The sequence below is a fragment of the Oculina patagonica genome, chromosome 4 (genome assembly GCF_052425735.1).
Source record: "Oculina patagonica isolate OP01 chromosome 4, crgOcupat, whole genome shotgun sequence".
Lineage (NCBI taxonomy): Eukaryota > Metazoa > Cnidaria > Anthozoa > Scleractinia > Oculinidae > Oculina > Oculina patagonica.
The window spans coordinates 33,240,829-33,265,120 of NC_135761.1; the positions used below are offsets into that span (position 1 = coordinate 33,240,829).

Sequence of the window (24,292 nt, forward strand, 5' to 3'; positions counted from 1 at the left end):
ATGCGTGTGAGTATAAATACACGGCAAAGAAATTAAACAGTAAAAATAATTTAGTAAATTACAATTATTACACAAAATGATGCAAAAAAAATTAAATTAAATTAAACGACACTTATTTATAAGAAAATAACATAATACTAAAATGAAAGAGTTAAGTCAGCATGTTTGAGCTGCTTATTTACCGTGGGGTTTTCCCAGCAGATGTGGACAGCCTCTTTTAAAATTAGCTGTAGTCTATTGGGTGCGGAATCTACAATAGAAAAGCAGTTCTTAGTTGCAAGCCTACGGCATGCCTCAGACTGCTGCAGATGTTGGTAATTTACCTTATTTTTTAAGCCTTAAGCTTCTATTCTGAGCCTTTCTGTTTCAGTTAGTCTCTGAGGCTCACTTCCTTTTGACTCAGAATCCTTCAAAGAAAAAAAGAATTCTTGAATTCCATTTATGTTATAAGCACTGCCACAAAGAAAAACTATTTATTACTGGTTCGCTGCTCTTTTTCTTGTGGCTTCTTTCTTGCAAACTCGTTTACCTGCAATATATATTAAACGTTAACTAGTATGAGTACTTTTAATGACACTGAAATTGTAGTCGTGTTCTCAGTCTGCTTGGTACCCACCATTGTTATAACCCGCAACAGCCATCATTCCTAGGTTTAAATACACCAGATCTGTTTGGTCCCAGAATACTTTTAATACCGTACATAAAAGAAACTTCAAGAGATACCCTACATGGGCATTAGAGGTTAATGGAATAATGCTCACCCTGGATGTACTAGTGATTCCAGTTACATTGTTCTATAAGTGAACATATTGAAATCCTGACTGCGTCAGTTGGTAGAACAGTATGGTCTCCGGTGAGGGCCGACACCCAGTTCACTTGGCCTTGATCTTGGTTTTTTGCTGAGCACGCAACAGTCTGGAGAATCTCCTGTGGTACTATTTCCGTGTACCTTTCCAGGTGGGCCGTGTCATCAAGGGGCATTCGAGATAAGGTATCAGCATCAATGTTGACTTTTCCGGGACGATAGTGGATAGTGAAGTTGAAATCGGCCAACTCCCCAACCCAGCGCAAACCAGTGGCGTTCAGTTTTGCAAAGGATAGGACATAAGTGAGTGTGTTATTATAAGTGTACACTTTAAAACTTGGTGCGTAATAGAGATAATCTCGAAACTGATCGCAGATGGCCCACTTGAGCTCTAGAAACTCCAGCTTCCCAGAGTGGAGATGGTAATTCTTTTCGGCTGGAGTTAAGTTGCGGGATCCATATGCCACAACACGGAGAATACCTAACCCGCACCTAACCCGTCCTTGGAAGCATCAGTATGAAGGACAAAGGGTTTCTGAAAGTCCGGGTAGGCCATAACTGGAACGCTTGTGATCGAAGTAATTAGTGTCTCCAGGGCCGATTGATGAATGTCTGTCCATTCCACTGGGTGTTTTGCCGGTAGCTGGCCATTGTTACTATGGTTCCTCTTGGCTTTATCTTGCTTAGCCCCTTGCGGTGGTTGACCCGGAGTCTTCACCAAATCATAAATAGGCTTGCTGATTATTGAAAAGTTCTTAACATATCGGCGGTAATAGTATAGGAAACTCATAAGTTTGCGCACTTCATTCACTGTCTTTGGAGGAGAGTCTTTGAACGCAAGGACCGGTTAAATACTGGATGGATCCAGTGCGTAACCCTCTTCCGATACAACACGCCCAAGAAATTTAACTTTTCTTTTAAACAATTCACACTTTTGAGGTTTCAGTTTGACTCCATGCTCTTGCAATCTTTGAAGGACCATGCGTGTGTGTTCGAGGTGTTCCTCAAATGTAGCACTGAAAATGATAATATCATCCAGGTAAGGTACACATTCAGTGTCTCTTAAGTCTCCCAGACAGTTCTCCATAAAACGCTGAAAGGCCCCAGGTGCTCGAGAGATCTCTTTTAGGGGTTCTTTTCAAAATTTCCGACGAGCATCCCTGTCCATGTTTCACATAGGAGTCCCCCCCCCGGCAAAAAATTGTCGTGGCTTTACTTGGGAATATTTGTCTTTCAAGAAACTATAGTATGTTTCGATTAAGCTTCCCTCATTAACATTAAGAGTCCCTTCTCCGAAGCTCTTTCGTGTCTTCTCGAGGCAGTTCTTAGTGTCGAAGGTGGAGGCTGCAATAACAATTCTCCTGCAAATACAGTAACCGTAGAACTAAACTTTAGTATGAAACAAACTAACCCGAGTTTTAAAGGAATTATATATGTGGACTTAAGATACTAAAAAAATGGAAGCAGCTACTTACGGGAATCACATCTTATGTTTGACAAAATGGGGAATGTTGCTGCAGTGGTTAGCAATGCTTGCTCATTAGCTATTTTGAACTCGAAGTTGCAAGGAACAAATTAGCGCTGATACAGTGCAATTTTAAACTTGAACTTGCCGTTGCTGTACAAAACAGAGGGAACATGTCGTAAGAGCTACTTATTTTGCTTCTGCACCGAAAAGACCAAGCAAACTTGCCAAGAATTTCCAGTCACTGCACACCAACCTAATTAAAGTACATGAAGAAAAGGCTGGTAAAACACTGAAGTCAGAACATGCAGAATCACGTCCACAGTTTTGTTATTGAATTGGAATTTATAGAAATGATATTGAGGATATTTTAAAATAGCAAAATAAAAGAAAACCCAGTGAAAAGCACCTTGAAAAAATTAAAATAATATAAAAGCCAACAACACATAATAAATACTAACCACTCGATTCTAAAATGGCGGCGATTGAAATTGAGGCCAGTCCTTTCTAAATCTCTCATCTCTCTGAAAACACCTTTCATGCAGGAAGTTAGTTCTGCATGTCCTTCCTTTCCTTTCCATGAGCACAGCACAGCATAATTGATAATAATAATTATAGTTATGATAATAATAATAATGATAACAATAATAATAATTATTATTATAATAGTAATATTTATAATAAGCGAATGTTTACCCTTGATAACCCTACAGTAAATGCGTACTGTTATCAATGTGGTCCTGCTAATTACAAAATTAAAAAAAGTATACAATAAAATTACCAAAATATATTATATAATGAAATTTGTATAAAAAGGGGATCATGTACTAATAAAAAAAGGTAAAAAAGTCATTGGTATAAAGGTCAAATTATAGTTGCTACCTTACTATATTAAGTCTAGTTCTAGTACAGACCTGTACAAAAAAAGCCCACTATCATTTCTCTATGACAGTATAACTACTATTTGTCCAGTTGTTAAACTTCAATAAAAATCTTTGCAACTTGCCATTGTAAAGGCATGCAGTATACTGGTAGTTAGGCTTGTGCTTTTCCTCCTGCAGCACAGAAAAGACAGCCATCATCGTACCAATCTTTTTAGAGGTTTTGCACCCATCCCCAGCAAAGCGCAATCGAATTGTGGGTTCTCTCAAGATGAGTGGGTTCTAGGATCACTTTTGGAGTGCTGTTTACACTAGTTCACATGTGAACATTTTCCTTGCATTTGCCAATATTGTAAGGGCATATTTGACTCTTTTTGTCATACCTGAATCTGACATAATACTTCAAACTCTCAATTAATGATCCTCTTTTCGAGGACTGGTTGAGTTGTTGCTAAAGCAATACACAAGTGACAATGACACACTGGTTGTGGGTAAAATAAGGGTGGCAGGGAAGCGTGACTTGGGTCTAGGGGCCCAGGAGGGGAGCCCTCCTGGGGGGAGGACAGATCAGGTGGTACCGGGGGTAGCCACCCTGGGTTAAATGTTCCGGACCTGCCTCCAGGGGTGAGGCCCATATCCCACAGTCCCGAGGGATTGTGGGAACCAGGAGGGGGAGCCCCCCTGGGGGGAGTACAGATCAGGTGGTACCGGGGGTAGCCACCCTGGAATGGATATTTCTCCGGACCTGTCTCCAGTGGGCTAGAGGCTTACTGTGGGGTAAAGTGCAGCCAAAGGGTGCACTTCCCTGCCACCGACCTTTAATCTCAAACGCCAATACAATTAAGGTAAAGAAAATAGGACAAAAGTCTGAGTAACAACGTAAATCACTAGTTTTCATTAATACAGGAATGGTAGGCTTAAGCAACCACTGTATATAAAAGCAAACGCCAAGTATACCGTAAAGAACTGAATATGTGGGTAAAATGGCGAAACACAAGGGTTCCAATCATGGGAGGGAGGGTGGGAAAAAGGAACTTGTGAGGATCTGCACGAAGCAAACAATGATTGTAAGAGGCGTGTGTGATCGAACTAGAGGTAAGGGGCATGCAGAGGGCACGTGAGAGAGCTGAATGGAACCATTGTAAGGCCTGCATTTACAGATATAAATCTACATTGGATCAGCTAAAATATTAAAGGATGCATTGTTAAACATAGGAGCTCGTTGTTGTCGCCCGTGCTTGGACTTTGGGATCGAGTGATACTAGAGAGATCGGAGCATGATGAGATTCCTAGGTATGCGAGACATTAGAGCTATGGGATTACATATCGGATAACATAGGAGTGTTTATCGTTTAACATACAAGTAGTTTACGAATAAAGTGGTGCTAAACCAAATGTGCCTAGCTATCTTGAGTGGTTTCTCTCAGGTCTCATTAACATCAGTTTATAGTTCCCATAAACTTGAACTTAATGATCCTCTTTTCGAGGACTGGTTGAGTTGTTGCTAAAGCAATACACAAGTGACAATGACACACTGGTTGTGGGTAAAATAAGGGTTGCAGGGAAGCGTGACTTGGGTCTAGGGGCCCAGGAGGGGAGCCCTCCTGGGGGGAGGACAGATCAGGTGGTACCGGGGGTAGCCACCCTGGGTTAAATGTTCCGGACCTGCCTCCAGGGGTGAGGCCCATATCCCACAGTCCTGAGGGATTGTGGGAACCAGGAGGGGGAGCCCCCCTGGGGGAGTACAGATCAGGTGGTACCGGGGGTAGCCACCCTGGAATGGATATTTCTCCGGACCTGTCTCCAGTGGGCTAGAGGCTTACTGTGGGGTAAAGTGCAGCCAAAGGGTGCACTTCCCTGCCACGAACTGTGGAGCCTGCCGAGCAAGGGGACACAGTTCCCCCACAGTAATAGGGAGTGGAGACCCAATGCTCAGGTGAGAGTTGAGCCTCCTGCTCCTTTCAAAATTTTTTTTTTTTTTTCAGGACCTTCTGCAGGCGGTGCATATTTTGGGTGTTAAGGGGAAAGTTAAGCTCACGGTGGAGGTCCTGAACTGCGACCAAATACAGTTTGACTGTCTCGTAGGTTACTTTTTTGGCTAAGTGGGAAGCAAAATAAATGAGGGTCAGTTCCGAAGCTGGCAATAGGGGTTTGGAGGGGCCCACCAGTCCATGCATTAAGCTGAAGGTCACAAAATGCTTTTGGCCGGCTCGATAGGTTCGCCTTGTGGATGGGGCGAGGGAAGCCTGGAAGTATTGCTGTACTGAGGCTGTCAGATGAGCATCGCTGATGGAGGGATGCAGCAGGGAGTAAGAGAGGCTGTGGGAGCCAGGGTGTGGAACCGGACCATCTGAAAACGGGAAAGGGAGTCAGCAATAGCATTGTCCAACCCAGGGATGTGGGTAGCACTAAATGTGAAGTTGTGGGCCAAGGTCAGGAGAGTGATAGCGCGAACCAGGTCCATCACCCGGGGAGACTTGGAATGTTTGGAGTTTATAATGGCTACAACAGATTGATTGTCACACCACATGCGGATACGTTTCCCGGTCCAGGTAGGGGCCCATAACACACAAGCCAGGTAGATGGGGAAAAGCTCCTGCCATTCAATACTGATGCCCCATTGTTTGCTTAAGGTGTGTTCGGGCCGCCAGCGGCCTTGGAACCAAAGCTCATTTAGGAAACCTCCATAACCTAAGGTCCCGGAAGCATCGGTGAAAAGTTGGAGTTCCGGGGGGAAGAGATGTTGGAGTCGAGAAAAATGCTTACCCCGTTCCAGTGTTTGAGGAATTCTATCCACATCTTAATGTCCTTACGAAAGCCGGCATTGAGTTTAATGTGCCAGTGGGGGAGCTTGAGGCCTTTGGTTAGATGAATGATACGCTGAAGGAAGGGGCGACCGGGAGCAATGACCCTGCATGCAAACTGGAGGGTGCCTATAAGGGATTGAAGATCCCGGAGGGTAGCTGATTTTTTCAGGGACCATTGGAGAAGGGCCTGTTTGGTTCGGGTGAGTTTGTCCTGTGGAAGGCGGGCTTCCATGGTATGGGAGTCTAAAAGGATTCCCATAAATTCCAGGGAGGTGGAGGGAGAAAAGGTTTTCCCTGGGGCGATAGGAATGTCAAGCTCAGTGAACAGGTGAAGAACGTTGCAAAGGGCTGTTGCGCAGTGTGACCGGGGTGGGGGTAACGCAATGAAAAAATCATCCAGAATGTGGATGACCTGGGGAACATTAAGCTTATGTTGAATGATCCATTCAAGGGCAGAAGAGAACTGGTCAAAAAGGAAAGGGGCACTGCGCAAGCCAAAGGGGAGAACCATATCAAAAAAAATAAAGGCCTTGCCATTTCATTCCCAGGAGTTCCCAGTCTGTAGGGTGGACTGGGATATTCCGAAAGGCTGCTTTGATGTCTAGTTTGGACATGAAGCAGTTCTGACCGAACTGAACTGAACCGAATTGCATTATCTACTTTAATGTAATGGAGGGAATAATCCTCCGGTGGGATGTGGGCATTGACACTAGTGGGGCGGTGTTTCGGGTAGGAGAGGTGGAAGATTGTCCGCCAGTCAGAGGAGTGTTTCTTAGGGATAGCCCCAATGGGGTAAACTTGAAAGTTTGGAAAAGGGGGGGAAAGGAAAGGGCCTGCAGTGTGACCTAGTGACACTTCTTTCAACATGTTTTTGTCGATGATTGAAGGGTTTTCTTTAGCGGAGGGTAAATTGGGAAATTCTTGTGGAGCCCGGGGACCCGAGTAACCAATTTTGAAGCCAAGGGAAAAACCGGATAGAAGGTATTGGACAAATGACTGGTTGGGGTGATCATGGAGATAGAATGCCAGCTTGGGGATGTTAATAGGGGTCGGGGGAGAGAGCTGGGAGACGTACTCAGGGGTGGCTCCGGGAGGAACTGCTAGAGCTTGAAGATGACTTAGGGCGGTCTTCTCTGTAGCGGGAGAGTTTTGAGTGTTCCTGGCCTGAGTGAGTGCCATAGCATCCAGGGTGGTTGCATCGATGCTTGAAAGGGCATGGGGTGCGGGCACAGGGTCGGCCATTGTTAAAGTTGAAGCACAGGTCAGACTGGGTGGGGGCATTCCTTGTCCTGGGGGTAGACAGAGGGCAAGAGTCAGCATGGTGATCGGAACTGCTGCAGGATCTGCAGCCCGATGTTTGAAGACCCGTGAATGTATCCAGGTATAGCTGGACGTCACGTTCCCCCCAGTTGAGGGAGAGGTTGTGGGAGGCACGGCGCCGAAATTCGACGTCGTAGACGTACCAGGACATCCCGGGGAATTTCCTCGCCGCGTCCCGAATTAGCTGCTGGTAAGCAATTAACGCGGTGGCGCGCAAGGGGTAAGAGGCGACCAGTACTGATGAAAAAATGGCAAAGCATCGAGCCATTTATCAATGGTGGTGATTTTGGGGCGTTTGGATGCCGAGGGAAGGGGAATGGTGAGACCTTGTTCCCCGACCTTGAGGTTGAGCTGGGAGCTCAGGGCGTCCTCTAGGAGAGACGATATGGGGAGGAGAGTAGCAAAGTCCACGTACTCACCGTTCGTGATGGCTGTCGTCGTGGTCTTCGTCAGGTGGCTTGCAATGGACGGTTGGCGAAAATCCGGAAGGAGGGCAGCGATGGTGACTGGATCTGATGGGTTGAATAATGCACCAGGTTGTGGGAGAGCAGGGAAGGCCGATTGAGGCGTGGGGAGGCTTTGTTGTTGTTGACGGCCATCTTGCGTTGTGGGGAGTTGTTGGCGGCCATCTTGAAACGGCGTGAGACTGGGTTCCACAGCATGGCCTTCGCGGTGGGGCGTCGCGCGTGGAATTTGTAGATGACCGCCATCTTGTCGGGAAGCCAGTTTTTCGTAGATGATGGACGCGATTAACTGCGCCAGTTCGGCTTGTGGGGCCAGGGTGCTGTCTTGCACCGTACGAATTACAGGAACGTCTGAGCCGCTTTGCGGGTTGGGAACTTCTTGGTTCGCTTCGAGACGAGCTATGAGCTGTTGCCGTGTGCCCGTCTGAGTAAGATTGTATTGTGCCAGCAGGAGGCGAAGGGCCTCGGTGGCCATCGACCGAAAGTTAGTCTGTGCAGGTGTTTGTGCGGTTGCTGCGGGACCTTGGCGGGTCCTGGCTGATTTCCGAGTGGTGGGTCGTCCTCGGTTTGGCATGATGATAAAAATACGGAGAGTTGAGCTTAGGTTATTTTCCAATAAGAGCTTCGAAAAAGGAACTTGTGAGGATCTGCACGAAGCAAACAATGATTATAAGAGGCGTGTGTGATCGAACTAGAGGTAAGGGGCATGCAGAGGGCACGTGAGAGAGCTGAATGGAACCATTGTAAGGCCTGCATTTACAGATATAAATCTACATTGGATCAGCTAAAATATTAAAGGATGCATTGTTAAAAATAGGAGCTCGTTGTTGTCGCCCGTGCTTGGACTTTGGGATCGAGTGATACTAGAGAGATCGGAGCATGATGAGATTCCTAGGTATGCGAGACATTAGAGCTATGGGATTACATATCGGATAACATAGGAGTGTTTATCGTTTAACATACAAGTAGTTTACGAATAAAGTGGTGCTAAACCAAATGTGCCTAGCTATCTTGAGTGGTTTCTCTCAGGTCTCATTAACATCAGTTTATAGTTCCCATAAACTTGAACGTACAGTTGGTTCTATGATCACTTTTTGGAGTGCTGTTTACAGTTGTTCACATTAACATTTTCCTTGCATTTGACAATATTGTAAGGACATATTTGACTCTTTTTGCCATAACAGAGCTAGGTCTGTTATCCGAAAGTGATTTCCTGCTTTGCTGGCTTGTTGCTGAATTTTGAATTGGTCTTCTACTTGAATTATAAGGGCTACTTTTGTCTCGCTCAGAATTCTTTATTGTACTGTTATTTGCCACTACAGACAAAGATGGTGATGTGAACAAAGGTTGCAGTTCTTTTTCATCATCACTGTACTCACCAGAAAAATCTTTGAACTCAGGAGTGATAACTTCTTCCAATAATTTTACCTCTTCTGCTGCATGTTCAGCATCATCTACTTTAAGAGATTCTGTTTCAACATCTTCGGCTACTTCATTTCCTAGTTCTTTCTGAATTGGATTATTGTCATCACTGTCATCATCTCTGTACAAGAAAATGTCGGCAAAAGGAAAGAAGGCGTTAATACACCTTTCACCATGTTTGGCTGCCTCTACAGCTACCTCCTGGATAAGAATTAATAAATGGTCATCAGTCATTGGTTTGAGGTTTATTTTTTGACAAGTATATTACAGGTAATTAAAAAAAGTGGAAGTTATTTGATGGATGGATGAATAATTTTAAAAGGCTTTTCTCAATCTCTTGATAAATTAAAGATCAGTGAAATACTTACTTGTCGTGTGGCATCTGACCACTGGTCCATGATGGAATTGTTTAATGCAATCCCAGAGGGAAATTTTTCTGCCCCACATTGACCTGGACAGATAGATTAAGCCACGTGAGTACCTTGAAAAAAATGTGAGGATTATTTTTTATGCTTTGATCAATATTCAATTATAGTGTGACTACACCAAGGCCACCTGACACAATCTGTGCAAAACAGGGAATGGCTTTTATGTTTACAATAGATTCAGAAGAAGCACAATTAATGATCTTAATTAATGACCTTGGTCTTGTTTCAATATGCGAACACTAATGGTCTTTTTGTAAAAAATTGGCTTGGTTGGAGTAAAAAACAGTTGTATCTACCAACAGGGGGGTTTATGCTGCACATGGTTGTTTTCTGGTTTGGCTCCTGGGTTGTTTTCTGGTTTGGCGGCTCTTGGGCTGTTTTCTGGTTTGGTCTCGCAGCTGTTTTCAAGTTTGGTCCCGCAGCTGTTTTCTAGTTTGGTTCAGAGGCTACTTTCTGGTTTTCTTCTGGGGCTGTTTACCAGTTTAACTTCAGGGCTGTTTTCTGGTTTTCTTCCGCGGCTTTTTTCAGGTGTGTTTCCTGGGATGCTTTTTGGTTTTCCTCTGCGCCTTTTTTCTGGTTTGGCTTCAAGGCTGCTTTCTGGTTTGCTTCCATAGCTCTTTTCAGGGGTGCTTCCTGAGCTGTTTTCTGGGGTGGTCGCCGAGCCGTTTTCTGGAGTGGTTCTTGGGTTATCTCATTCAGGTCTGACAACAATGGTGATTCTGACTCTGTCTGCTGAATTGGTTGTTGCTCTGCCTTCTGCGGCAGCTTATTCTGCTGTGGTTGTTGGTTTCCCGAAAGGAAGGTTTCATCCCAAGTAGTTGCAGATCAATATTTTGGGTAGTTAGCCAGTGTATTAGCACTCTTCGCAAATAGCTTGAATGGATTTTGGATTTGTTATCCAGGAAATTTCATTGGGAAGAAAATTTTTGGTTTGGAGAAAGCCAAATCTCCACAAAGCAGGATTAAGGCAACATATGGCCGCCATGACAACAACAATTACTCCAGAATGTTACTGCAGGATTGTAAAGGGATGTTATTAAAACAGCTTCCAGTGCATTTGTGGAAACCACTGCTGTTGCCCTCTGGTTTGTGTGCGAGAAATCGCCTGGAAACAACCTGGAATAACCAGCAAGGATGGAGTTGACTGTGGATTTGAGGTTTGTTGGAGGAGCCCAGCCAAGAGTGTCACAGTCACTGCCAAAATCGCTCGCGAACATTTTGTTTTGAAAGCTCTTAAATCCCCAAATATAGAACTAGAACTAGTCGGAAAAACCTTATTCCCGAAAGCTATCTACCAATTGCATTTTAAAGTCACAGTAGAAAACAAACTAAGATGTTTCCAATATAAAATCATTCATGGCATCCTTCCCACAAACAAGCGTCTTTTTAAAATGGGACTGAAAACGTCACCTCGCTGCGAGCGCTGCAATTTTCCTGCCGGGAAGCAGTCAATAGCACACCAAAAACTGACATCACTCATGCGATTTGGTCCATTTTTGAACACTTTTAGGATAACAGTTAGCAAGCAATGTGGAGAGGACTAAAATACCAGGCTCTCAGCAAGGAGTCGGAAAGAAATTTAAAGGGTAGTTGAGTTTCACATACTGTTACAATACCATTTTTGTCTCTGAGGATTATTCACTTTTGATTAAAATCAGTGTTCCTGACTTTTAAGACTTGATAAGTCGTCTTCTAGTTAATTTATTCCCAAAAGTGGGGGGCATGTTGGGTCTCCAATGACCCTGAATGGCATGCGAAGCTGCGAATGTAAATGTGAATTTCTCAATGAATGCTTTCGACAGTAAGAAGTTAGTGAAAAGTAATTGATATCTTTGTCGCAGGTACACTCAAACGAAATCATAAATATAACAGTTCGAGTTGCTCCCTCTGTCTTGTCCGCCCTGAAGAACTAGCAAGTAATTTAAAGTTGCAACCCCTTACTGGTCAAGTTACTCACCTTAGCCTTGTGTTAAAATTTGCTTTCGTCACATTTGACGACAGCTGCTTCTGGAAATGGAATGAAAGGGTTTCTTGTTATATCTGTTGAGCAGACGTCTTGTAGGCTTCTAGAAACCCTGCATTCTAGGTTTTCGTTCAATGAAAGCATCCTGGCTGTGCATTTACGTAATTCCTATGCCCAAAAGTAGATCACCATCAAATTACCAATAGGTATCTATGGAAACTTCTCGAAGAAGCCGTTCGTGTGGAGACTCCCTTTTTTTGGCAAACTGTACATGTCCTTTAAAAATAACACAGTTGATATTAGGCCTAGACTCGATTATCCAAAAAAGTGCTCTAAAAATCTGTCCCAAAATTCCAATTTTTTTTCTTAAAATCCCTCAAAAAATCCCCAAATATCCCCAAAATTTTCTCAGCTCTCCCTTTAAATACACATACACATTTTGTATGCTACCTGTCTTTCTCGAGTGACAGGCTTGTCTTCAATAGCAATAGCTTCATCAGTTGCCTCAGACCGCTCCGTGTGCTCTGCCATGTTTGAAACTTAATTCCCTTGGAATTATGGGGTGCATTAAAAGTAGGAAACACAGCAATACAATTGGATTGCAGTCTAGTAAAGAATGTGACAGTAAAGAATGTGACAAAATTATCATTTCAAAGGAATTTTAAATAGAGCGGCAAAAAATGAACAATTTTTTCTTCCAAATCATCTAAAAATCTCGAACATTTCTTGAGGCAAATTCTAGGTGAAAGTCACTGTCCATGGACGAGAAGCACTTGTTTTCTTCTTCATTCTCTGTAAGATGATTTTGTGCCAGTGAACCACCGTCCAGAACAACATTCGCGCCGGCTGGGAAAGGTGACATTTGAACGCTTTTTCTCCGGGCAAAGTATGCTTATTGATTACCGCCCTGGTCAGCTGCAACAATTCACTAATTTCTATGGCCAAAGACCGATCATCAGCCATATCGATGTTTATTCGAGTTCTGCTGTATGAAAGGGTTGGTGTAACCGCAAAATATCACTTCATTGTTTACCTCCATGCACTAGTTTCTCTTAGACCATAATTTTCTTTACAATTAAACCAACAGTCGTCTACATGCAGGGATAGGTAGGGTATATTAAGTCAAGTTTTGCTGACTATGTTTTGGGGTGACCCTATTCGGCGGAATGACGGAACGGCATGGCGAAATGGCATACTTGTAACTGCACTTGATACATTTGCCATGTTTGATAATTATCAATACATTTACCCTGATATAAACTTAACTGAATTACCGTGGTCCATATAAAACAACACTTTCTTTCTCTTACTTCCTGGAGAAGTAAATTCTTTTAGGATGTCAACTCCATTCATAAGTCCTTTTGACACCAACACCATCACCCGGCCACTGTCATTCGATACTAGAAAAACCAATTTACAAATGCAATATATTAAATATATCAATCAGTTTGTAAGCTTATACCACTGTATTAAACTTCCCTCTGTTATGAAATTTAAGAAACAATTTACGAACCATGATATAAGCTTAAAGCTTAAGCTAAAATGCAATGATTACTTAATTATTAATCTTAGACTTGAACACATATTTTTCAACTCCAAATGCAATAATAAATGTGAAGCACAGCTGTCGATCTCCAACACTAGTCCAGAGGATATGGCCGCCATGATCCTTGTAAATATTTAACTATTTCCCGATCCCTACTCGGTCTTCGTATTTTAAAGACATTCCAAAATGGGCGGGCCGTGAAATTTTGTCTTAAATAGGCTATTATCCTTATTTTCGCTTTTGTATTATCAAATTAAATAATAGTCGTTGTTATCCCAACAAACCAGCCTGGTATTAACAATGTTATTATGGATCGGTACATGAGCATTTCTCGCACTTTTTTCAGTGTTGTAACACATAACTGAAACGGCGAAGGGAGTCAACATGCATGCAATACTCGAAATTCGATTTCGCTTGGTATGCTGTGGAGAATCTTTTCAGCATATTGCAGTTGTTAGGGTCGAAAAGTAATTGGAATCAGGCTTACTTTCACAAATCCTCGCCGAGTAACAATGGGAAGCGAGTCTCCCCAACTCGTCGGCAGAGTTGCCCTTTTGAAATGTTATTTCACCCACGCGACCTCGGCTCTCCAAATCCTTCCATGCCTTAACCTTTAGTGAAAGCGTACGCGTCACTGATCCTTCGAGGAAGACAAAAGTCCTCTTAACAATAATTATTTCCCCCTTTTCCCCGATTTTCACTTGCTATGCTTAACCTCTAGCACTCCGTCCGACGTAACTTTGTCCGCCGACATCACAGTATCTTCGTCCACCGGCATCACAGTAAGCTTGTTATAAAACCAGTGACACCCTTGTGCCACCTGGTATTCCAGGAAGCATTTGGCCAGTATGTCTGCGATTTCACGTACAACCTCTTCATTGATTTCCTTAAAAAATGGAAGCGTTCGCATGGCCCACAAGGACAACACACCCAGTCAGATGAAAAATGCGATTTTTACTTTTAACACTTAATTTAATTGGGACTCATTCAATATAATTGGGACTCATTGGTGTTAGCTGTTATTGCCTGTTATCAGGCATTAGAGCCAACCCGGATCAAGTTTATCTTTGGTTCATTGCTTGCCTAATGTTATCAGCTAACACATCTAATATATCCAATGACTGCCTTGTCAGTCAATAACAGGATAACAGAACATAATACACATGGGTCACAGAATAACATTAGTCCGTTTGACCAATGATACTCATTAGGAGAAACGAAATCCATGACTGATCTCATCAAAGCTGAATTAATGATGACATTAGGCCGCATTCATTTTCAATATCTTGAAAACTTAAATTGCTTCTACATTTACCACGTTAACGCCGATTTTAAACTTTGTAAGATCGACACAGTAATGATAAGTGCCTTCTCAAATGCACGCGCTGTCAATAATTTCTTATTTTCCACAAAATATCCTGGCCGATTTGCTGGGCTTGTCACTAACCTTACAAGTTGCTCCACAAGAACACTAAAAATCATCGTGAAAAAAGTATTTCCGAGAAAAACCTGGAATGTTTCGTCTTTTTTGGTGACATCTAAACTTCTACAGAAAATACATTTTGGGTCTATCTGTTGTCTGTCTTTGTTCTGAGGCCAGTAGAAGACCCCATTTTCGCCCTCTGTTAGAAACGTTACCCACACTTTCTTTAGAGTTTTCTTTTCTATTTGCCCAGATAGTAAAAATCCTCTTCGTAACCAACAGCCACCCACTCGTTAGCATTCAATTTTCGTATGTCGTAATCCTAGAAGAGAAAAAACATTCTGTGTTACTTTTACAGACAATCTGTTAATAATGATAACTCTGTAGAAACTAAATGGAGTTTGAAGTTCGATACGCAATGTATTTTGTTAGAGGATTTTTGCAATGAAACAAATGTTGTGTGTAGGAGAGGAGGCCATTGCTTTGCACTGATACCCATTGTGCTGTTGTAATAGGCATCTTAGAATGTTGTATGAGGTTGTGCTCCAGCAAATCGGCATGCACAGTTGTTAGCATTCTATCATAGGCCTACCTCAGTACCAGTGTTCTCTGCCATGTTTGAGGATAAAGACTATAGAGGTAATAACGCTGTGATTATATAACTAAAAATAAAAAAGTGTTTTATTGTAATGTTCCCTTTGTTTCTCAGTTTTCTTTCGATTCTCTATCCCTACAAAATGTATGTCCTTTTCCTCTTGATTGCTTAAAATTCTATGACAACTACCGAACAAGGTGTGTGGATTTAGTCTATTAAAGGTGTGTGAGAGCATTGCATGTTGTCAGTGCTTTGATCGACAGGGACAAATTGGTTTTTACCTTGTGAGATGATTCCTCTGCGTCGGACATCGAAACACTATCATCTTGCCAGTTCTGTTGACTGAGGAAACTCGCTCTGAGATCATTCTTCTCTTCAATACGCAGATTCATGTCACATCTATACTGCTCATACTCCTGTTAAATGAAGGGACAAAAACACAGTTTTACAACGCATAATACAAATACATCTCGCCTTTTAGATTGCAGTTACACTACCTCTTCATTTTCCCTTTTGAGAATGTTAATTCTCCTTTGAAAGTTGTCTGCTCGTCTTTTTTGTTTGTCTTGCCCCTCAATTGCCTGGGAAGAGAAAGAAAACCACACCTTTATGTCTTCTAAAAAAGGCTTGATTTTGCGCCCAGCATCTCATCGATAAGGTGGCACGCAATCACTGCACGTACCCCATGCTCGCTTCATTACAATAACAACATTTTGTATCTTGTTTGCTCGATTTATTACCTCTTCCAATTTTAAGTGCAAGTCCATATTTTCACTCTTTTACCTTGCGACTTCCATCTCTAGCTAAAGAAAATTAAGAAAAATGTTTGCCTTACATGCCTTGAGTATTTGTTTTTTTCACGCACCCAACAAGGTTTAGTTTCCCTGGATGTGACTTATTTGGTGGTTCCTTGAGGTGTACAAAGAACTATCGAGGAGACAAGGAATAATGTTTGGTGGCTGATGGCCCTTTACTAAAGCTGACTGTTCGAAAGAGGCTTGTATGGTAGTGTTTTTGGAAAGGTGAACATTTTTTACGGGAAAATCTACTAAACTGTGTGATTCATGCATTTCAACTCGAGTTTACTCTTTGAAAAGTGAATAATTCGTAAATCATGTAGACGAGGAGACAATCATATTCTTTGGTCTCTTAAGAGAATAGGACCAAGTTACTTTTTTAAAGTTTTTAGTTTAAGTTAAATAAAATTCAATTACGCAGTACTTGCCTCTTTAGTATTTCCGGTTCCAGAGGCTTTTTGTAGAGCATCTTTTCCAAGCTGTACATTGAATGAAGTAATTAGTTTGGTTGGTGTTTAATCAAATCAAAGTTCACGCATGCAAATAATCTTTGATTAAAAACGGGCAAGCCTAAAACACGGAATCCGGAATCGGAATCCGGAATCCGAAAACCAGAATCTGGAAAACAAAATCGGAAAGGCGAGAGAAAGCAAGTTCTTTAAATCCGAAATATTACCTTGCATAGTTTGTTCCTGATAAAAATAAAGTACCCCATAAAATAAATGTGAATTATAGGTCATGGTTTTTGAAAAAGAATCCTCTGTTGACCGAAATTCTTGCAGCTTGAGAAGTAAGAGGTTATAGAATCTCAACTAAGTGCGTACTCGGAGAGCAATGGAAGTCTCATTTAGTGCACAGTCTCTCAAATTAAAGAGCCATTACATCTGACCACAGAAAAATAAAATAAAAATCCTGGTTTAGCCAGAAAAAATTTATATTAAACCTGACTATTGTTACTCATGGACTTAGGAAACGTCTTAACGTCCAGGATATTGCTTGTGAAAAAAGGCGTTGAAACGTTTTATACTTAAAAAGTTCTTCTGCCTTTACTTCTTATTTTTGTTGATTCTTGTTGATCCTGAACCTTGTGTCTCTACACTTGCGGGATATTTTTACCTCCATTTCCTTCCAGTCCAGTTCAGTGAAGTTTGCTTCTTCTTCTGCATTCTGCAGAGTGTAAGAAAGCAAAGTCTCAGTTGTCAAGGTAAGTTTGACGCTTTTCAGAAATTGTTATGTAAAGAAATTATAATCCATTGAATATGTATGTGCACCTAGCTCGACGGCACTGTAGCTTTATGGTTGCTGGAGCACTCTGTTATTTGAAACTGCATGTGTTACTATAGTCAGTTTACGAGTTATAGGCGCAGTATAGATATTAAAACGTTAATGTGATACTCGTAGGCATATCTCAAGACAATGTTATAGTAATTTTATACCTTGTCAAGAACTCATTCTCACACACACCGTGCCAGTTTACCCTTTAATCGACCGTAATGAAATAAATCTTCTGATAAAACTGAAGAATTCTCCCTTTCATTCTGTGTCGACTAAAACGCAAGCAAGATTTCAGCATTTGCCATATTAAGTACATAGTAATTAGGGAAGCTTTAGAAGATAAATGTACTTTGCATACTTGGGATGTTTTTTCTTCTCTGTTATCCTGAACCTTCATGGGAGCTGGAATGCTTGGTGTTAACTAAACGGCAAACACAGATTTAATTTGCATGTAATAGCTTTTGTTTGTGTAAGCAAAATCAGTGTGGTGCTTTGCAAAATTAAGCAAAGTTGCATCTAATTCCATTAGGAAAGGGGAGGGGAGGGGGTAAACAACACAGGGCATTGGCAAAGGCTGTGTTGTATTAATTTATGTTCCAGGGTTGATTGATACTTAAAGCAGAGTGACTGTCTTTAATGAACTCCCCCCAAAAAGAAGAATTCTGAGAAAATCACTTACACATGGTGTTGGGGAGCTAGACTCTATTTCACTACTGCAGACTGGGTAAACTTTGCATAGTTGGGATGTTTTTTCTTCTCTGTTATCCTGAACCTCCATGGGAGCTGGAATGCTTGATGTTTGATGTAACTAAAAGGCAAACACAGAGTTAATTTGCATGTAACAGCTTTTGTTTGTGTGGGCAAAATCAGTGCTATGCTTTGTAAAATTAAGGGAAGTTGCGTCTAGGAAGGGGGGGGGGGGGTAAACAACACAGGGCATTGGCAAGGGCTGTGTTGTATTAATATATGTTCCAGGGTTGATTGATACTTAAAAGTAGAGTGACTGGTATTCACTGCCCCCCAACCCCAAAAGAAAAGATGTCCAAAATCGTAATTTATGCAAATTGTAATTATGCAAAAATCACGTGATCAAAAAAGTACGGACCTCGTGAAGAAAAACCTTCGGTTCTTGAAGTTTTGTAAGCGGACGGGTCGATTAAGGATTTACATATTAAACAAGGACGAGTCTAGTGACTGTGAGCGTGTTTCTTTATTTGGTGTACCGGGAGCAACCTTTTCCCACATCAAAAGTGGCGACCCTGCCAGGACATAATCTGAACAAAACGATAAACAAGTATCGAGCGATCGAGTGGAAAACATAAACATGGTGGACGTCGCTGAACAGCGCTACGCGAAGGACCTAAAAAAGGCAACCTACTACGTCAACGAGATTAAGGAAATGGTCGATTTGAGTGTGAAAGAGGATTTGTTGTCTGCTTACGAGAAGATATGTGACATAAGCAAGACCCTGGAGGCTTCGGCAAATCTTGTCAAGGACGCCATGTTGGAGGCTGAAAAATCATTTGAAGAAGTAAAAGGCTGGTCACAAGCTCGCAAGGTAGATTTCGTACCTATTCATGAGTTGAGAAGCAGACTTGCGAATGAGTTAAGCGAACTGGAGAAACGGGAGTTGCACAAACGGGAGGAAGATTGGTTCGCAAAGAAGGTTGAGCTCGAAATGGAATTGGAGAAGAAGAAGGTCGAGCAAGCAATGGCCAAACCCCAAGCAGTGAAGTTGCAGAAGTACACAATAACACCATTCCATGGGGACTGTAAGGATTGGCTTCGCTTTTGGAACCAGTTTGTTGTGGAAGTGGACAGCTCGAAGATTTCTGAGATAAGTAAATTCAATTATTTACTAGAATTAGTTGAGGGGGAACCGAGAGAGCACATTTTGGGGCTGCCACACACCCCTGAAGGCTATAACGAAGCAAAGAAGATTCTTGAAATGACTCTTGGAAAGGACATTAAGGTCCACAAGGCCTTAATTAATGATTTAGAAGCCTTGCCAAAAATAACCAGTGTACACAAAATCAGAGAGGTGCACGAGTTTTACAAACAGTTGTCTAAGACAGTCCGAACCTTAGCTACTATGAAGAAACTAGAGGGTGCCCAGAGTCATGTGTACAGTATAATGGACAAACTGGGTCCTGTGAGAGAGGCTATGGCCCAAAAAGATGATGACTGGGAAGAATGGGGACTCATGGAGCTAGTTGATAATTTAAGGAAGTACACAGACCGAAATCCCCTACCCTTAGTGGAATCCAGCCCACCAGCTTCAAGTGATGCTGTACCTGAGAAACAATACAGTCATCCAAAAAGGGAAGACAAATTGCTGATGTCCGGGGGAACCTCACGGCAGCCACAATGGCCTCCACCCTGTGTCTACTGTAGCTTGAAAAATCATCGTAGCAGTGATTGTACGAAAGTCTTAGATATTGCTAGTAGAAGAGAGCATTTGGCCAGAAATAAGTTGTGTTACAATTGTGCCAAGCCTGGGCATCTGGTTTCCAAATGCGAAAAGCGAGGGTGTGGGAAGTGCAAGGGGAGACACCATACCTCTATATGTGACAGGATGAAGACAACGCTTTCACCCCACCCCACCCCTGTGACATCGGGCAGGTCTGAGAGGTTTTATGGTGTAGTAGATGCTCAAACTACATTGCATGCAACCGTCATTGCTAAGATCAGTGGAATACAGGCTCGAATCATGTTGGATAGTGGAGCCGGAAGCTCTTACATAAGCTCAAATCTGCTTACCAAGTTGAACCTTAAGCCATACCAAACTGAAAGGAGGGTCATTGAGCAAATGTATGGGACAGTCGACAGACAAGTGGAGATATACAAAGTCACTGTCGAGTCAAATGTTATTGAGGGCTTTGGATTTGAACTAGAGTGCATAAATGCAGAAAAGCCAGTCCTGACTCACCTTCCCAACCCAAGAATTTCAGAGTTGAAGAAAGCTAATCACCGGATAAGGAGACTAAACTTCAGTGAGGAAGCAGCAACAGAAGATAACCTACCGGTGCATGTGATCCTGGGGGCTGCAGATATACAGCGAATTAAAACAACCGAGCCTGCTGTTCTGGGTACAAATCCTGATGCTGATCCAGGAGCAGAGTTCACTATGCTGGGTTGGACTATCACAGGAAAGTCAATGTTGTCAGGTACTGAGACTGAGAAGGGTTTCTTTTTGAAATCAAGCCAAGATGAATTCAAACAGATGTGTTCGCAGGAAGTCTTGGGACTTTCAGATGAACCTGATGAGCAAGGGTTGTTCCATGAAGATTTCAAGAATCAGCTACAACGTTTAGAAGATGGAACTTACTCAACAAGGTTACCATGGAAGTCACATCAGCTCTCTTTGCCATCTAACAGAAAACTGACCTTAGGAAGGTTGCAGAGTACTACCCGAAAGCTAGAGAGGATGCAGAAACTTGAAGAGTATCACACAGTTATGGAACAACAACTGGAAGAGGGAATTTTGGAGCTGGTGCCAGAAGTCCAAACAGGGGAAGTGATTCATTACATCCCACATCAAGCTCTGATTAGAGAGGAGGCAGAGTCTACAAAGATGAGAATTGTGTATGATTGCTCAGCAAAACGAAACCCACAGTCTCCATCATTGAATGACTGTCTGGAGGTTGGCCCTCCATTACAGCCAGCAATCTTTGACATCTTGCTCGGAAACAGGATGAAACCTTTCTGCATTACTGGAGACATACAAAAAGCCTTTCTTCAAATTAAAATCAGTCCAGAGGACAGAGATGCCCTTCGCCTGTTGTGGTACGATGATTTAAAGGAAAGGAACATTGTACAATACCGCTTTACAAGAGTTATTTTTGGGTCCGGTCCAAGCCCATACATCCTTGGTGCTACGCTTGAGAAACACATTAGTCAGTATGAAGAAAAATACCCTGAAACTGTGAATGAGTTGCTTCTGAATACCTATGTAGATGATGTGCAGTCTGGTGGTGATGGCAAGGAGGAATTACTGAAATTCAAGGAGGAAGCAACAGAGATTATGGGCGAAGGTGGATTTCAGCTGCACAAGTGGCACAGTAATATTCCGGGAATCGAGAAACTGAGTAATAATGAACTGGAACCACCTCAAGTAGATTCAACTTATGCCAAGGAGACCGTTGGAACTCAGCCAGATGAATCAAAGATCTTAGGAGTCCCATGGAACAAGGAAGAAGACACGTTTTCCATAAACTTTGCAAAAGCTTTGAATGGTGTTGAGAAGGGACCATTGACAAAGAGAAAGATGTTGTCTGCTATCAATAGTATCTTTGATCTGCTTGGAATTGCCGCACCCGTTGTCATCGTAGGAAAGATACTGTATAGCGAAGTTTGCCTTAGAAAGCTCAATTGGGATGAAGAGGTACCAGAGGACATACGCAAACCATGGGCTAAGTGGCTAAATGATATGAAGAAGTGTCCTTATGTGAGCCTTTCCCGCAGTGTTGTTGGTGCAGGCCTGACCAAAATGATCTTGCATGGATTTGCTGATGCCAGCAAGTTGGCTGTGTCAGTAGCTGTGTACGCCTTAGCAATTCACACCTCTGCGCCAGTGCAGCAGACTCTGCTTGTGGGAAAGTCGAGGATAGCACCAAGAGACCAAACAATTCCCCGCTTGGAACTTGTTGCAGCACATACCCTGAGCAAACTGATGCACCATTTGAAGGAAGTCTTGAAAGATCAACGCATTGAAGAATATCACTGTTGGGTCGACAGTACGACAGTGCTTTACTGGATCAAAAGCCAAGGGACGTGGTCCCAATTTGTACGTAACAGAACCAAAGCTATCCAAGACAAGGAGTACTTACAGTGGCATTACGTACCAACCGGCCACAACCCCAGTGATCAAGGAAGCCGTGGCGTCGCACCTAGCAAAATGGGGGAGTTGTGGTTTCGAGGACCAGAGTGGCTTAGTGCTCATGACAAATGGCCAGATCAACCTGAAGTGTCTGGGAGCCCAGAGAATGACAAGGAAAGAGTGACACCTAAGCATGAAAAACAGTTCCTAGTCAAAGAAATGGAAGTAGAAAATGAGACAAGGGACACTCTTCTGGGCAAATACACGTCTTACTGGAAGCTTCTACGAGTAACTGCATTCGTAATGCGATTCATAAACAATTGCAGAAAGCATAAGAAGCAGAAAGGGCCACTAATGACTGAAGAACTCCAGGCAGCAGAGAATTTCTGGATCATTCAGGCACAGGCAGCACAAGAGCTAAAGTCAGATGTGAAGTTAAGGGCGGACGAAGAAGGAATATTGAGATGTGTCGGCAGAGTTCCCAATTATCATCCAGTTTTCCTACCACGAAACAGCAAGTTGGCTGCCTTGATCGTTCAGCAAGTTCACGAGCAGATGCTGCATGGGGGAGTTTCGACAACCATGTGCCATGTGAGAGAAAACTATTGGGTACCAAAACTGAGGTCACTAGCAAAAACAGTGATCCATAATTGTAACCTTTGCAAACGGTACTGGAAGAAACCAATTTCAACCTCACACAGCCCAGATTCTATTTTGCCAAGTTTCAGAACTGAACTGTCAAACCCTTTCACCGCCACAGGAGTGGATTTTGCCGGACCTGTCTACTACAAGATTACGAAGTCCACAACCTCAAAGGCATACATTGCACTATTCACCTGTGCCAGTACTAGAGCAGTGCATCTTAAGTTGTGTCGTGACCTGTCCGCTGAAGAGTTCCAGAGAGCACTAAAGGAATTTGTTGCCAGGAGAGGCTGCCCTCAGACCATTGTGAGTGACAATGGAAAAACGTTTGTTGCCACTGGGAAATGGTTATCTAAGCTGAAGAAAGACCAGAGTTTGGCAGACTATTTGGGGACTTTGGAGATAAAATGGAGATTTAACTTGGCCAGGGCACCATGGTGGGGAGGATTCTTTGAACGCCTTATTGGCATCATGAAGAGAAGTCTTTCAAAGGTGGTCGGCAAGAGCTTACTGACCTTCCAGGAACTAGAAGAAGTCTTGCTCGATGTTGAAATGACCATGAACAACAGGCCACTCCTCTATCAAGGAGAAGAATTTGAGAAACCGGTGCTTACCCCAAATACCCTACTCAGAGGAGAGCCCATCCCTATCCTGGAGGAAGACCTGGAGAAGATAGGGGAAGAGAATGTCACTAAGCGGATGAGGTTTTTGGAGAAAAGCAAACAGCACCTTCGAAAGAGATTCATGAAGAAGTATGTTCATGCTCTTGAAGAAAGGCAGCAGAAGTCTGAAGGGAACACTGAGAAGATACCAGACATTGGGGCAGTGGTGATGCTAAAGGGTGAAGCGAAGGATAAGGCAATGTGGAAGCTGGGACGAGTCGTGAGCAAGATTACCGGCAAGGATGGAACAGTTCGTGGATTGAAGCTGAAGCAGGGCAATGGATACATCGTAGAGCGCCCCTTGCAACTTGTGTGCAACTTGGAGATTGGAGGGGAAGACCCTAAGTGGAAACCAAACCCTGAAGCCGAAGTTTTCGTCCCAAGAGTGGGACCAAGCCGAAGAGCCAAACAGATTGCTAATGATCAAATCAGGAACATTGTTGAACAGGAACTTAAGGACGATTAGAGTGACATTTAAGGTGTTAAGTTAGAACACTTAAATGGGGGGAGAGTGTCCAAAATCGTAATTTATGCAAATTGTAATTATGCAAAAATCACGTGATCAAAAAAGTACGGACCTCGTGAAGAAAAACCTTCGGTTCTTGAAGTTTTGTAAGCGGACGGGTCGATTAAGGATTTACATATTAAACAAGGACGAGTCTAGTGACTGTGAGCGTGTTTCTTTATTTGGTGTACCGGGAGCAACCTTTTCCCACAAAGAAGAGGAAAGAATGAAGTTGGGGAGCTAGACTTTATTTCACTACTGCAGGCTGGGTAAACTGTTCCTCATTTAGTTTATAATAGAAAAAATATATAAGTGCCGGGTTGTTCGACAGGTAATAAATTCTAACCCAGGATTAAAAGATGATCAAAGTTTTAATTTCTCTTGTTTTAGGGGTTTACCATAGCTAATGATTTGTGAAGTTTGAGATTGGTCCACGTCAAATCTGGAGGACAGAGAATATAAACGGAGTATCT

At 42.7% G+C, this 24,292-nt stretch overlaps 1 protein-coding gene, 1 long non-coding RNA gene and 1 pseudogene across 2 annotated transcripts; 2 read left to right on the plus strand and 1 right to left on the minus strand.

Annotated features, from left to right (window-relative positions):
• Window positions 1–3,337: 3,337 nt before the first annotated feature.
• Window positions 3,338–3,917, plus strand: LOC144652359 (uncharacterized). Its single transcript, XR_013570502.1, has 2 exons — window positions 3,338–3,722; window positions 3,853–3,917. It is a non-coding gene; the product is annotated as an uncharacterized LOC144652359 (long non-coding RNA).
• A 1,325-nt stretch (window positions 3,918–5,242) lies between these two features.
• On the minus strand, window positions 5,243–6,540 carry LOC144652288 (uncharacterized; annotated as a pseudogene).
• An 11,975-nt stretch (window positions 6,541–18,515) lies between these two features.
• LOC144648350 (uncharacterized) lies at window positions 18,516–23,780 on the plus strand. Its single transcript, XM_078507938.1, has one exon. It carries the CDS (start codon window positions 18,516–18,518, stop codon window positions 23,778–23,780), a length of 5,265 nt encoding a protein of 1,754 aa, XP_078364064.1.
• The last annotated feature ends 512 nt before the right edge of the window (window positions 23,781–24,292 follow it).

Bases quoted from the DNA above. Each gene is read 5' to 3' on its own strand.
- LOC144648350 (XM_078507938.1), top strand. From the start codon at position 18,516: ATGGTGGACGTCGCTGAACAGCGCTACGCGAAGGACCTAAAAAAGGCA.